This window comes from Tursiops truncatus, chromosome 14 (genome assembly GCF_011762595.2).
Source record: "Tursiops truncatus isolate mTurTru1 chromosome 14, mTurTru1.mat.Y, whole genome shotgun sequence".
NCBI lineage: Eukaryota > Metazoa > Chordata > Mammalia > Artiodactyla > Delphinidae > Tursiops > Tursiops truncatus.
In genome coordinates, this window is record NC_047047.1 from 8728787 (window position 1) to 8741064 (window position 12278).

A 12278-nucleotide genomic window follows, 5' to 3' on the forward strand; every position below is an offset into this window, starting at 1 on the left:
TCTAGGAGCGGCTGTGGGCGGAGGCTGGCGGTTCGGAAGATGCCAGTTCTCCTCCAGCGTGGCTCCCCTCAGAACCCTTTCGTCTGAACATCAGGGCTCATGTCACTTGTTATTCAGTCTTCCAGGGGCACCAGAAGGAGTCATTTCCTGAGGGTAGGCTCTGTGCAATCCGAGTCCAGGGTTGTCTTCGCCGGGAGCTGGCCGGGGGGCGCTGAGCAGGTCCCTCCGCCTGGAGCGTGAGAAACAAGGGGCAGAAGGTCTCGGGGAGACTGGGGGGGTCTTACTGGCTGGTGAGGCCCGTTCCAGTCTGGTCGCAGGGGTCAGTGGGAGTTGGGGCCAAGAAACGGAGAAGAATTGGGGGCCAAAAGACAGACCCCTCTGGTCCGCCCCGAAAAGAAGCCTCGGATACTCGCCCTGAAGTGGCCCGCACGCCTTCGTTCCAGTAACCTCAGCGTGGGGATCCCCTTAGCCCCATTCCCGAGCCCGGCCGCCCAGCCTGCGCGGTTGGCCTTGGGGGACACTTCGGAAAGACCCGGTGAGTCCGACTCCCCAGTGCCAGGGCCAGGAGTCCCTCCCCCGCCCCACCTCCCGGCGCGGTGGCGCAGCTCGCGGCTGCAAGGCGCGGGGCGGCAGGGCACGGGGAGGGGCGGGGGTCCGAGCCCCCGGGCGGGGAGCGGGTAGGCGTGCGGGTCGCGGCGGGTCGCAGCCCCCTCCGGGGCGGGCCTTCGCGGCCCGCCCCCGACCTCCGTCGAGCCCCCCCGCCTGACGTCAGGGGGGAGGGGGCGGAGAGCCGCGGCCGCGGCGGAGAAAGAGCCGGCGCCCGCCGCGGTGGCGCGGGGAGCCCGAGCCCAGGGGCGCCGAGCCGAGCCGGGCCGAGGGGCGGTGGCAGAGGGGCAGCGGAGCTGGGCGGGCGGGCGCGCGCGGGCGGCGGCGGCGCGCGGGCAGGGGCGGACCGTGGTCGGAGCCGAACGCGAGGGCGGCGCCCAGGGATTCAAGCCGCGAAGAAGAGGTGAGTGAGGCCGGGTGTGCTTGGGATCGGAGCCAGGGGGTTCCGGGGTCGCCGCTTTGTCCCCCGACTCGGGCAGGGGACGCCGCACGCGCGAGGGACGGGGTCTGGGGGCTCAGGGAGGGGCGGCGGCGGGGACAGCTGTCCGCCCGAGCGCCGTTCTGCGCCCCCCGCGGGCTGCTTGGCGGGGGCTGGGGAGCAGGGAGAGCGGCGCCCGCCGCCACAGGGTCCGGAGGCGCGGACTGGTCAGGGGCAGCGGGGCTCAGGGAGCGGGGGTCCCTCGTGCAGTCCGGTCCGCGGCCGGGATCTTCTCCAGGCCCCCGAACTGCCCCTGGCTCCCCCACCCCCGACGGAAAGTTTGGGGCGGGCTTGGACGGAGGCCGATGTTGTGGGATCGGATTTCCCTGCCGCGGCCCCCCGGCCGCGCGCCCGCTCCGCTGGGGAGGCGGGCTGTCCTGGAAAGCCAGGCTCCTGAGCCGCGCCGCCCAGTCCCCGGCTGGAGCGCTAGCCCTGCAGCCGCGGGGGCGCCGTCCGCGGCCCGCCGCTCTGGGTGGGCAAGGGTGGGGGGCGCGCCGCCAGGAGCCCGCACCCCTCTACACACCCCCACCTCCGGGGCTGCTCCGGGGAGGAGCTGTGGCGGCAGAGCCTTGGAGCGCGCCGCGGGGTCCGGCCCGGGCCTGGGGTAAGGGGCCGAGGGAGGGCTGGGGGTGTGTTGGGGGACGGGGGTGGTGGTGAACGCATCTCCTGCGCCCCCCCCCGCCCTTCCCGCGCTGGGTTACTGGGCCGACAGGGGGCGTCCGCAGGCCGGGCTCCGCCACGCTCCCAGCGCCGCCGCTTTGTTTGCCTTCAAATCCCCGAAGCTGGGGGAGGGGAGAATCCGGGGGGGCGGGGGGGACCCGGGACGGGGTCTTGGCGGGGACCCTTTGTTTTGGGGTGAGCATAGACCCAGCTTCTTTGTCTCTGTTCCCGGCATTGGAGGGCTGGAGCAGTGGAAATTAATCCAGATGGCCTGCCCTGGCCGGGGTCCTGGGGGCGCGATCTCTGAGTTGGGAAGGTTCGTCAAGACCCCGGGAGAGCGCAGCAGGCGCCGGCCCTGCTCGGGGCGCCCTCCGCGGTCCAGGAGGAACCCCCCTGGCGCTCCCCACCGGGTCCTCACTTCCCCCCAGCCCCCGCCTGAACGCGCTGCCGGGAGATCCCTGATGAGACCGGAGCCGGCTCCGTTGTTCCGCCGCCCCTCAGCCCTAGGGCTGGTGTCTCCTAGGATCCTGTGCGAGGAACAGGATGAGGCCCTGGTCATTTCCACGCCCATCCCACCCACTTCCTGCCTTCCTTCTTGGGCAACAAAGGGGCCTCGGGAAGCGGGGCCCCTCCAGCTCCCGGACCCACTTCAGCCCTGTGATGTGGAACGGGGTTTGGGGCTCTGCCCGGCCATTGTCTGCGCTGGGGGAGGCAAGAGGCTGGGGCCGGGACCCCCGCAGGCCTGATGTGCCGAGTCCTCCCTGGGGGTCTTTTCCAACCTCCTGCCCCACCGCATGCTTATCACCCTGCTGAGGGGTTTGCGTCTCAGAATTAGGTCTTGGAGCTGGCTGGAGCCCCAGTAGGGCCAGGTCCTGCCTCCAGAGGTTATTTTAAGAAATCTTTGAATCTATCAGGCCTGAGGCGGGGAGGGGGGTCCCCTTTTTATTTTCTTAAACAACTTCCTGTTGAAGAGAAGGAGTCGGGGAGGGCCCGGAGGTTGTCCGAGTGTCCAAGTGTCCGCTCTTGCAGCTGACTTAGCTCTCTCCCTCCCCCCAGGGAGACCCCATGGTCCCTTTGGAGGCTGTAGAGGCTGAGGCCAGGTGTCGGAGGGGACTAGGTCTCTGCTCCAAGGCCTGGGGCACGGGGGAGTCCTGGGGAGGATGGATCTGGTCTTCTGTCCTGTCGGTGCCTCCTGGTACGGCTTGTGTGGGCCCCCTTCCGGTCTGTTTTCTCTGGCTGTGATTCTGACCCTTTCTTTTCCCCCAGCAGGGCAGCTGGCCTGGAGCTAAGCGCCAGGGCGTGTGCCATGGCCATGCACTGGGCCGTCTGGCTGCTGGCAGTGGGACTGTGGGGCCTGGGCATTGGGGCTGAGGTGTGGTGGAACCTGGTGCCCCGGAAGACGGTATCTTCTGGGGGTGAGTGCCTGGAGGGCGGGGAGCGGGAGGCCAGGAGGGACTCCTGGGGGAAGAGGGGTGCTAAGGAATTGCCCTCTAGGACGTGCCAGCCGTATTCTGCAGTCGGGCTCAAGGCCCACTGATGTATGTGACACAGCTTACTGAGGAATGTGAGTGAGTGGCCCTAGGGACCCAGAACTGGTAGTCCAGGCCAGGACCTAGAGGATCCCTCCTGACACTTAGGACCTGGCTCAGCTGCCCCTGTTATACAGGAGAGAGTGACCATTCTGCATTACTCTCCCCATGCCTCACTTCTGGAATTATCGCGAGCACTGAGAGCCTAAAGAGAGAAACCTGGGTCAGGATGGGCATGAGGTGAAGGGTGTCACTGCCTGCACCCAAGTCTTTCCAGCTCTCTGCCCCCAGGAGCCCCCTTAGCAACCCTGATACAATAGACGTCCCTCTGCTGCCCTGACACTCTGCTGTCTGGTGGCCCTAGAGTGGGGGGGGGGGTGCGCACGCATGCACGTGCTCGCATGGGGGGACGGCAGACCTGACAGCCCTTCTGTGCTCACACACCTGTCTGCGGAGGTGATGTCAGGTGTTTGTATCATCTGTGTGCTCTGGGGGCCCAGGATGAGCTCACCTCCCACAGGCTCCTCTCCATGCTAACGAAGCCTTCCCTTGCCGGCCTGTGTCTGGGCCCGTCGTTGTCTCCAAAGAGTGAGGCTGGTTCAGAGGGACCCTGAGGACAGGTCGGCAGCTGTTCTGGGGGCTGACGTAGGAACCCTGTGACTACGCGAATACCATAGCGCGCTGCTTGGCGGATGGCAACAGGGCTTCCCAGCCCTGAGGCTTCAGCGCCATCTCTGGTCCCCAGCTTCTGGTTTCCGCTGACCTCCCTGGCCTGGCCCCCCAGCCCGATTCCATCTCCTGCCGTCCCTCCTCAGCCCATAGCCGGCTGTGCTTGTATCCCTAACAGCCCGGATTTGGGTCTCACTGGAGGGAAGGGTTTCCTAAGTCAAAGGAGTGCTCACAACTTCTGTCCATCCTACCCTACTGGATCAGGGTCCAGGGCCTGGCTGGACCCTGGTGAGGGCAGCAGGCAGCAGAGCAAAGAAGGAAGCAGCAGCTGAGGAAGCTGGGAGGGGGGAGTGCTGCTGACCCTGAGAGTGAGAGCCGTCGGTCTGATGGCTTCCTCTGACCGGAAGCTGTGGCTGAGATATCCTTCCTTCCTCCTCCCCAGCCCAGATTTGCCTCCGCCCCGGCTGGGAAAGGCCAGGGAGGCCTGGGTGGAGCTGTCAGAGCCAAAAGCCTGTTCAGAAAATGCCCTTTACTACCAGTCAGGGGGCTTGGCTGGCATCTGCCTGTGGGGTGCTAGCTCTAATGTGGGGACCAGGGGTGACCATCGCATAGAGGAGGGCTGATTTGGGGGTGGGGGGGCCTCCCAGAGTCCCAGGAAGGTCCGCTCACCCCATCCCTGCTCTTTCTGGCCTTGTCCCTGCAGAGCTGGCCACGGTGGTGCGGCGCTTCTCCCAGACGGGCATCCAGGACTTTCTGACGCTGACCTTGACCGAGCAGACCGGGCTCCTGTACGTAGGGGCCCGGGAGGCCCTGTTTGCCTTCAGCGTGGAGGCTCTGGAGCTGCAGGGAGTGGTGAGAGGTGGGGGAGCGGGAGGCACGCGGGGGTGAGAGAGGCAGGACCCGGAGGGGCTTCGCTTGGCCAGGCTGTCCCCTCGGCTCAGCTGCCCCCCACCCCATTCTCCTCGGTGAGCATGTTGCTTCCCCCGAGTCTGCAGCACTTACTGGGTCCACTGCGTTGGGGCAGCTGGGGCTTCTGACCTCTGCTGGAATAAGCTCCCAGAGAGTGGGGACCGTGTCTTCTCACTTGGCTTCCCCACGTTGCTGCCATGGGCCCTGCTAGTAGCACATGCTCAGTATGTACCTGTGACATTGCTGACGTGTCCCCTCCCTGCCCCCAGATCTCATGGGAGGCGCCAGCTGAGAAGAAGGCGGAGTGCACCCAGAAAGGGAAGAGTAACCAGGTGGGCGCTTGGGACACTGCTGGCAGGGGCGGGGGGCATGGTGCACACTCTTTCCCCAGAGCCCCCTTTGACCCAGTGCTGGTCTGGGTCCTTGTGTCCCCATGTCCGGGGCCCTCATACTTTAACTGACGCCTCTGTCTCCCCAGACGGAGTGTTTCAACTTCATCCGCTTCCTGCAGCCGTATAACGCATCCCACCTGTATGTCTGTGGTACCTACGCCTTCCAGCCCAAGTGCACCTACATTGTGAGTGCCGCTCCCCTCCCCCAGCCCCCTCGACCGATCCCCGTCGCCTTCTCATTGCCTCTTCCCTTCCCCTAGGACATGCTCACCTTCACCCTGGAGCGTGGCGAGTTCGAAGATGGCAAGGGGAAGTGTCCCTATGACCCAGTTAAGGGCCACACCGGCCTCCTTGTGGGTGAGTGGCTGTCCCGCTGCAGGTTGGGGGGTTCCCCCAGGACTTGTTCCCAGTCCGGGGCTGTGTGGCCTGAGTGCAACTGCACCTCGCTTCTGGTCCGGCTGACCCCCTGTCTCCCGTAGACGGGGAGCTGTACTCGGCCACGCTCAACAACTTCCTGGGCACGGAGCCCGTCATCCTGCGGATCATGGGGCCGCACCACGCCATGAAGACGGAGTACCTGGCCTTCTGGCTCAACGGTGAGCCCCGAGGAGCCGGCCAGTCAACCGGGCAGCCGTGGGTGGGAAGCGCCGCGAGGGCCCAGCGCCCGGGCTGACCCTCCTCCGCTTCCCGCAGAACCGCATTTCGTGGGCTCCGCCTACATCCCGGAGAGCTTGGGCAGCTTCACGGGGGACGACGACAAGGTGTACTTCTTCTTCAGCGAACGCGCCGTGGAATACGACTGCTACGCCGAGCAGGTGGTGGCCCGCGTGGCCCGAGTCTGCAAGGTACAGACGCCCCGCGGCGGGCGGCCCCGGGAGCGCGGCGGACGGCCCTGGGAGCCCGGCGGGGCTGACCAGCAGTGTCCCCTCGCTGTCCCCCAGGGTGACGTGGGGGGCGCGCGGACGCTGCAGAGGAAGTGGACCACGTTCCTGAAGGCGCGGCTGGTGTGCTCCGCGCCTGACTGGCAGCTCTACTTCAACCAGCTGCAGGCGCTGCATACCCTGCAGGACGCCTCCTGGCACAACACCACCTTCTTCGGGGTTTTTCGGGCACGGTGGTGAGTTGGCTGGGAGCCCTTGGGGGTGGGGAGGAGCGGGTCCGCAGGCTGGGTCTGACAGGGACAGGCCCCGGGGGACGTCCAGGCGCCTGGCCCCTTTGCAAAGCCCCCCGCGGGAGGCGGGCCGTGCTCTGTCCCCGGTGGCACTTGGAGCCGCCGTCGCGTCACGTGGGCCCGTGACCTTCTTGTGCTTGGGCCCTGCCTTCCCGCTGCACGCCCGGAACTGTGGTCGCCCCAGGCCTGACCCTGGGGGTCCCTCCCTTGCTGTGACAGGGGCGACATGGACCTGTCAGCAGTCTGTGAGTACAAGTTGGAAGAGATCCAGAGGGTGTTCGAGGGGCCCTACAAGGAGTACCATGAGCAAGCCCAAAAGTGGGGCCGCTACACCGACCCGGTACCCAGCCCGCGGCCCGGCTCGGTGAGTCATCCGGGGCAGGGGCGCGCTTGTGTCCTCCTCGCCAGTGCCCTTCCCGCCGGGCTGATAGCTCCCTCCTCTCCCTCCTCTCCCCCGCCCCCAGTGCATCAACAACTGGCACCGGCGCCACGGCTACACCAGTTCCCTGGAGCTGCCCGACAACACCCTCAACTTCATCAAGAAGCACCCGCTGATGGAGGAGCAGGTGGGGCCTCGGTGGGGCCGGCCCCTGCTGGTGAAGAAAGACGCCAACTTCACCCAGCTGGTGGCCGACCGGGTCACGGGGCTCGATGGAGCCACCTGTACAGTGCTGTTCATCGGCACAGGTGGGCCCAGGGGGCGCGGCAAGGCCGCTGGGGACTGGGCGGAGGCCTGTGTGCCCCGCGCGGGGAGAGCCTCTTGCTCTTTTCTTTACACCTGTCCTCCCCCACCCCCCCACAGGAGATGGCTGGCTGCTCAAGGCCGTGAGCCTGGGGCCCTGGGTCCACCTGATTGAGGAGCTGCAGGTGTTTGACCAGGAGCCAGTGGAAAGCCTGGTCCTGTCCCGGAGCAAGGTAGTAATCAGGCCCCACCCACCACTGTCCCCAGGCCACCCCTGGTCGTGTGCTTGGCCGGTACAGGGGTGGGGAGATGCCTGAGCCACCTCGGGTAGCTTGGGGCGGGTCCCAGGAATGAGAGCGCTAACGGAATCCGCGCTCTGCGGGCGTTATGTTTTCTATATAGCCTGGTCCTGGCGGCCGGGCATTATGTTTTCTATATAGCCTGGTCCTGGCGGCCGGGCGTTATGTTTTCTATATAGCCTGGTCCTGGCAGCCGGGCATTATGTTTTCTATATAGCCTGGTCCTGGCAGCCGGGCGTTATGTTTTCTATATAGCCTGGTCCTGGCGGCCGGGCGTTATGTTTCATATATAGCCTGGTCCTGGCGGGGCTGCGTTCCCAGAACGGGGCCGTGGCAGCTGCTCTGTGCGCTCTCTTCAGGCCCCTCGGGGTTGTGCTGTGCCTCTTCTCTGCCGGTGCCACTGTTGGCCCGGCCTTGTGCTGTGTCGGTTCGTGATGCCCTCGTGACGTCGCCTTGCCAACCGGCCCCGTTGCCCTCCAGCCCTGCCCCCTGCCTCCGGCGGCTTCAGCCGTTCCCCGAAGTGCTGCTCTCACTTCTGCTCTTGCTCTGCTCTCTTCTGGCGAACCTGTGGCACCTTCCCGCGCGCGCCTTTCACCACCTGTGGTGGCGGCTCAGGTTGTTTCTCCAGAACGTGGAATAATGGCAGAAACAAAGTCTGTGGTTGAAGAAACACACAAATTGGCAATCACCATTCAAACAGAGGAAAACGCCTTATGCTCTGCTGGTGCTATTGTGAGGCTGACGGGCCCTGCGGAAACTGAACTTCCTGCGCTATTTATACTGTCCTGGAGTGAGTGAGTGAGTGAGTGAGTGTGTGTGTGTGTAGGGGTATGTGTGTGTAGGGGTGTGTGTGTAGGGGTGTGTGTGTAGGGGTGTGTGTGTGTAGGGGTGTGTGTGTAGGGGTGTGTGTAGGAGGTGTGTGTGTGTAGGGGGTGTGTGTGTGTAGGGGTGTGTGTGTAGGTATGTGTGTGTAGGGGTGTGTGTGTGGGGGGGGTGTGTTTGTAGGGATGTGTGTGTGTAGGTGTGTGTGTGTGTGTGTGTGTGTGTGTGTGTGTGAGATTACATTTCTCAGCCTCACAGGTTCGCTGTTCCTTTCTAATAAGGTCACATCTGTAAGATGCTTAGGATTGCGTTTGGCCTGCAGTAAGCCCTCCGTGCATTCTCAGTCCTCAGATTTCCCTCCTCAGGACTTGAGCGCAGCCCCCTTTCTCTTTTGGGCCCCTTGTGCCCCCTGGCCAAGGTCTGAGCCGCCCCCAGGCCGTGTCCGGGCCTGGCTCACCCCCCTCCTGTGCTTCTCTGGCAGAAGCTGCTCTTTGCGGGCTCCCGCTCCCAGCTGGTCCAGCTGCCCCTGGCCGACTGCGTGAAGTACCGCTCCTGCGCTGACTGCGTGCTCGCTCGGGACCCCTACTGCGCCTGGAGCGTCAACACCAGCCGCTGCACGGCCGTGGGCGGCCACTCCGGGTGAGTGGGGCTCTGCGCGTGCTGGGACCAGCAGGGAGGGGAGGGGGGCTAGAGCTGGGACGCTGATGGCCTCTGCTTCCCCCACCAGGTCCCTGCTGATCCAGCACGTGACAGTCTCAGACACCTCAAGCATCTGTAACTTCCGGGGCAGTAAGAAAGGTGAGCTGTCTTTTTTAGTCCCCCTCCCAGGGCGGTGGGCCTTGGGCCAGAGCTGAAGTGTCTGCATCCGCCCCCCGGCCTGGGTTTCCTGCACTGACTCTCTGCTCTGCTTTCTCTGCCGTTGCAGTCAGGCTCACGCCCAAAAACATCACGGTGGTGGCAGGCACAGACCTGGTGCTGCCCTGCCGCCTCTCCTCCAACCTCGCCCATGCCCGCTGGACCTTTGGGGGCCGGGAGCTGCCTGCAGAGCAGCCCGGCTCCTTCCTCTACGACGCCCGGCTGCAGGCCCTGGTGGTGATGGCCGCCCAGCCCCGCCACGCCGGGGCCTACCACTGCTTCTCGGAGGAGCAGGGGGCCCGGCTGGCTGCCGAAGGCTACCTGGTAGCAGTGGTGGCGGGCCCGTCAGTGACCCTGGAGGCCCGGGCCCCCCTGGAGAGCCTGGGGCTGGTGTGGCTGGCCGTGGTGGCCCTGGGGGCCGTGTGCCTTGTGCTGCTGCTGCTGGTTCTGTCCCTGCGCCGGCGGCTGCGGGAGGAGCTGGAGAAGGGCGCCAAGGCAGCCGAGAGGACCCTGGTGTACCCTCTGGAGCTGCCCAAGGAGCCCACCAGTCCCCCCTTCCGGCCCGGCCCCGAGACGGACGAGAAACTCTGGGACCCCGTGGGCTACTACTACTCGGACGGCTCCCTCAAGATCGTTCCTGGACACGCCCGGTGCCAGCCCGGCGGCGGGCCCCCCTCGCCGCCTCCTGGCATCCCCGGCCAGCCCCTGCCTTCTCCAACTCGGCTCCACCTGGGGGGCGGGCGGAACTCCAATGCCAACGGATACGTGCGCTTACAGCTGGGAGGGGAGGACCGGGGCAGCCTCGGGCACCCGCTGCCCGAGCTCGCCGACGAGCTGAGACGCAAACTGCAGCAGCGCCAGCAGCTGCCGGACTCCAACCCCGAGGAGTCCTCGGTGTGAGGGTCCCCCTCCGGCGGGGCGGCGTGGGAGGCGCGGCTCCTACTTTGCACAGGCACCAGCTACCTCAGGGACATGGCACGGGCACCTGCTCTGCCCCGGACGGACCCTGCCCGGCACCGCCCGGCCATGAGGACCTGCTCTTTCAGCACGGGCACTGCCACTTGGTGTGGCTCACCGGGGCACCAGCCTCACAACAGAGGGCACCTTCCTCCTCTGTGAGGGGCTGTGAATCACAGACGCACGGGACCCCAGCAGCCAAAACCTTTCAAGGCGGAAGTTGGAGACGTGGGTGTGTTTGTGTACATACATGTGTGTCTGTGGACGTGTGCACGTATGTGTGTGTGGGTGTGTGACACAGTCTTCCTGTTTCTGTCAAGTCTTCCCTTGGCCTGGGGTCCTCCTGGTGGGTCACTGAAGCTATGAAGGGGAAGGGGTTGTATCACTTTGCCTCTCCTACCCCCGCCTGTCCCCAGTTGGGGGGCAGCCATGTACATACGGGGGTGGGCTGGGCAGGGTGCTGTGCCCCTCTGGGGGAGTCCAGGGCTCTGGGGTGGGCCTGGTCCTACTCCCAGGGCTGTGAATGTTTTCGGGGGGGGGGGGAGATGGAGCCTCCTGTGTGTTTGGGGGAAGGGTGGGAGGGGCCTCCCGCTTGGCCCTGGGATTCAGTGGTATTTTATACTTGTCCTCCCTGGCGGGGCTGGGAAAGGTGGTGTGGGGGGAGGGGGAGGGGGAGGGGAGGAGAGGGCGGGCATGCTGTGGACGCGGCACATCCTCTCCCAGCCCCAGGAGGAGGGCTTCTCACAGTGTAACTTATTGTGTCCCCACGTATTTATTTGTTGTAAATATTTGAGTATTTTTATATGGACAAATAAAATGGAGAAAATGAAACTTCCTGTCACGGAGATAAGACATTTGGGCCAAAACCTTCTGGGTGCCAAGAGGGAGACTCCCTGTGGGTTGAGTGGGGCTGGACTGCCCCCCTTCTCAGTCCTGGGGCAGCCTGCCTTTCCTTCAGTGGTCCCCCTCCTGCCTGTGCCCCTCTCTGGAGGGGGGACAGCCCAGGCGCCAATGTTTTCCCACAGTGGTGGTTCGGGCTGGGAGCCAGACCAGGGCCACAGCCTCTTGAGAGCCAGCCTTGGCTTCTGGCCAAAGGGAGAAGTCAGGGCATGGGGAGTAGAAGCAGGAGAGCGGGAGGGGCCTGGCTTCCCAGAACTCTGGGAAGGGGAAATGGGAGTGAGGGGGCCGAGGAGGGGAACTTCCTAGAAGCAGCTTAAGGTGGTGTGGGCTGGCTCGTGTGGGGATGGGGCTCCCAACCAACTTAAGGGAGGAAGGATGACTTTCAGCCTTTACCCTCCAGACTGTTAGCCCTGAACGCTCCAGCAACACACCATAGGGAACTTTCCCCGTTGCCACCCGGTGGGCACCAAGCCCCTGGCCTATGGAAGGAGCCGTGCAGGGCCCAGGTATTTGTAAGAAAAACAGGACCCCGCCTGGGTTCTATAATTCACGCCCACACACAGAGGCAGCCAGCCAGTCCTCTGTACCCTTGACCGGTCTGGGGGTGCCTACTGTGGCTGGAATAGGCTGCTGCCCGGCGTCCTGCTGTTAAGAGAGGGCTGGCATCTGCTGACTTGAGCACGCTACGCTTCCCGCACGGTCACTAAGCCACAGCCCAGAGAATGTCTCGATACAAGAAGGTTGATTCGGTAAACTAGGTGCCCACTGTGGGGTTGAGGGTTCCAGGCCCTTTTCCCTGCCCCCCGGGCCTACGTTCAGGTACTCCCAGCGGCAGGATAGGTCATGACTACCTGCCTCCCACGGGGTTTTGAAAAATGAGCAGGAGGGGCGAGAGGAGGGAGGGTGTCGCGCGGCCTTTCAAGTGGTCACCGCGCCGCCGCGGCGATCCGTCTTCCTGGGCCCGCGTGGTGGGGGAAAGAAGGGGGAAAGGACCTTAGGGTGCTCCCGGCGACCCCCTGCCCTTGGGGAGCCCGGTGGGACGAAGAGAACCTGGAAGGGCGCCACATAAACGCTCCCGACCCACCCCACCCCCGCCCCCCCTGGGTTCCAGCGGGCGCGCCCCGGCCTCCGCTTAGCCTGGGACGCCCTCGCGTGGCCGCTTCGGGCGGGCGCGGCCAGGCACCGCCCCCCCCAGGTCCAACCCCACCGCCGCGATTGGCTCCCGGGCTCAGACCCAGAAGCTTGATTGGTCGGCCCCGTGGCTCGTGCGGACGCCGAGTGGTCAGGCCAGGCGGGTGGGCAGCGCTGCGCCCGCCCCGCCCACCCCGCTCGCCGTGGCCGCGCCGGCG

At 65.4% G+C, this 12278-nt stretch overlaps 1 protein-coding gene across 6 annotated transcripts; it reads left to right on the forward strand.

Moving 5' to 3' along the window:
• The first annotated feature begins 109 nt into the window (after positions 1-109).
• SEMA4C (semaphorin 4C) lies at positions 110-10860 on the forward strand. Of its 6 annotated transcripts, none has more exons than XM_033838511.2 (15): positions 110-535; positions 3011-3159; positions 4646-4794; positions 5121-5183; positions 5330-5428; positions 5504-5600; positions 5723-5839; positions 5937-6088; positions 6185-6360; positions 6634-6778; positions 6879-7101; positions 7217-7329; positions 8699-8856; positions 8945-9015; positions 9143-10860. In XM_033838511.2, the coding sequence occupies exons 2-15, from the start codon at positions 3051-3053 to the stop codon at positions 9970-9972; spliced, it is 2502 nt and encodes an 833-aa protein (XP_033694402.1). In that variant the 5' UTR covers positions 110-535; positions 3011-3050; the 3' UTR covers positions 9973-10860. The 6 variants fall into 6 exon arrangements, with proteins under 6 accessions (XP_033694402.1, XP_033694401.1, XP_033694403.1 ...); XM_033838510.2 differs by having other exon boundaries at positions 3014-3159; XM_033838512.2 differs by lacking the exon at positions 110-535 and adding an exon at positions 872-1009.
• Positions 10861-12278: the final 1418 nt, after the last annotated feature.

Coding starts and splice junctions, on each gene's coding strand:
- SEMA4C (XM_073791076.1), top strand. CDS start 1,390: ATGTTGTGGGATCGGATTTCCCTGCCGCGGCCCCCCGGCCGCGCGCCC. Junction 7,102..7,216: donor AGTGCTGTTCATCGGCACAG/GTGGGCCCAGGG, acceptor ACCCCCCCACAG/GAGATGGCTGGCTGCTCAAG. Junction 7,330..8,698: donor TGGTCCTGTCCCGGAGCAAG/GTAGTAATCAGG, acceptor CTTCTCTGGCAG/AAGCTGCTCTTTGCGGGCTC.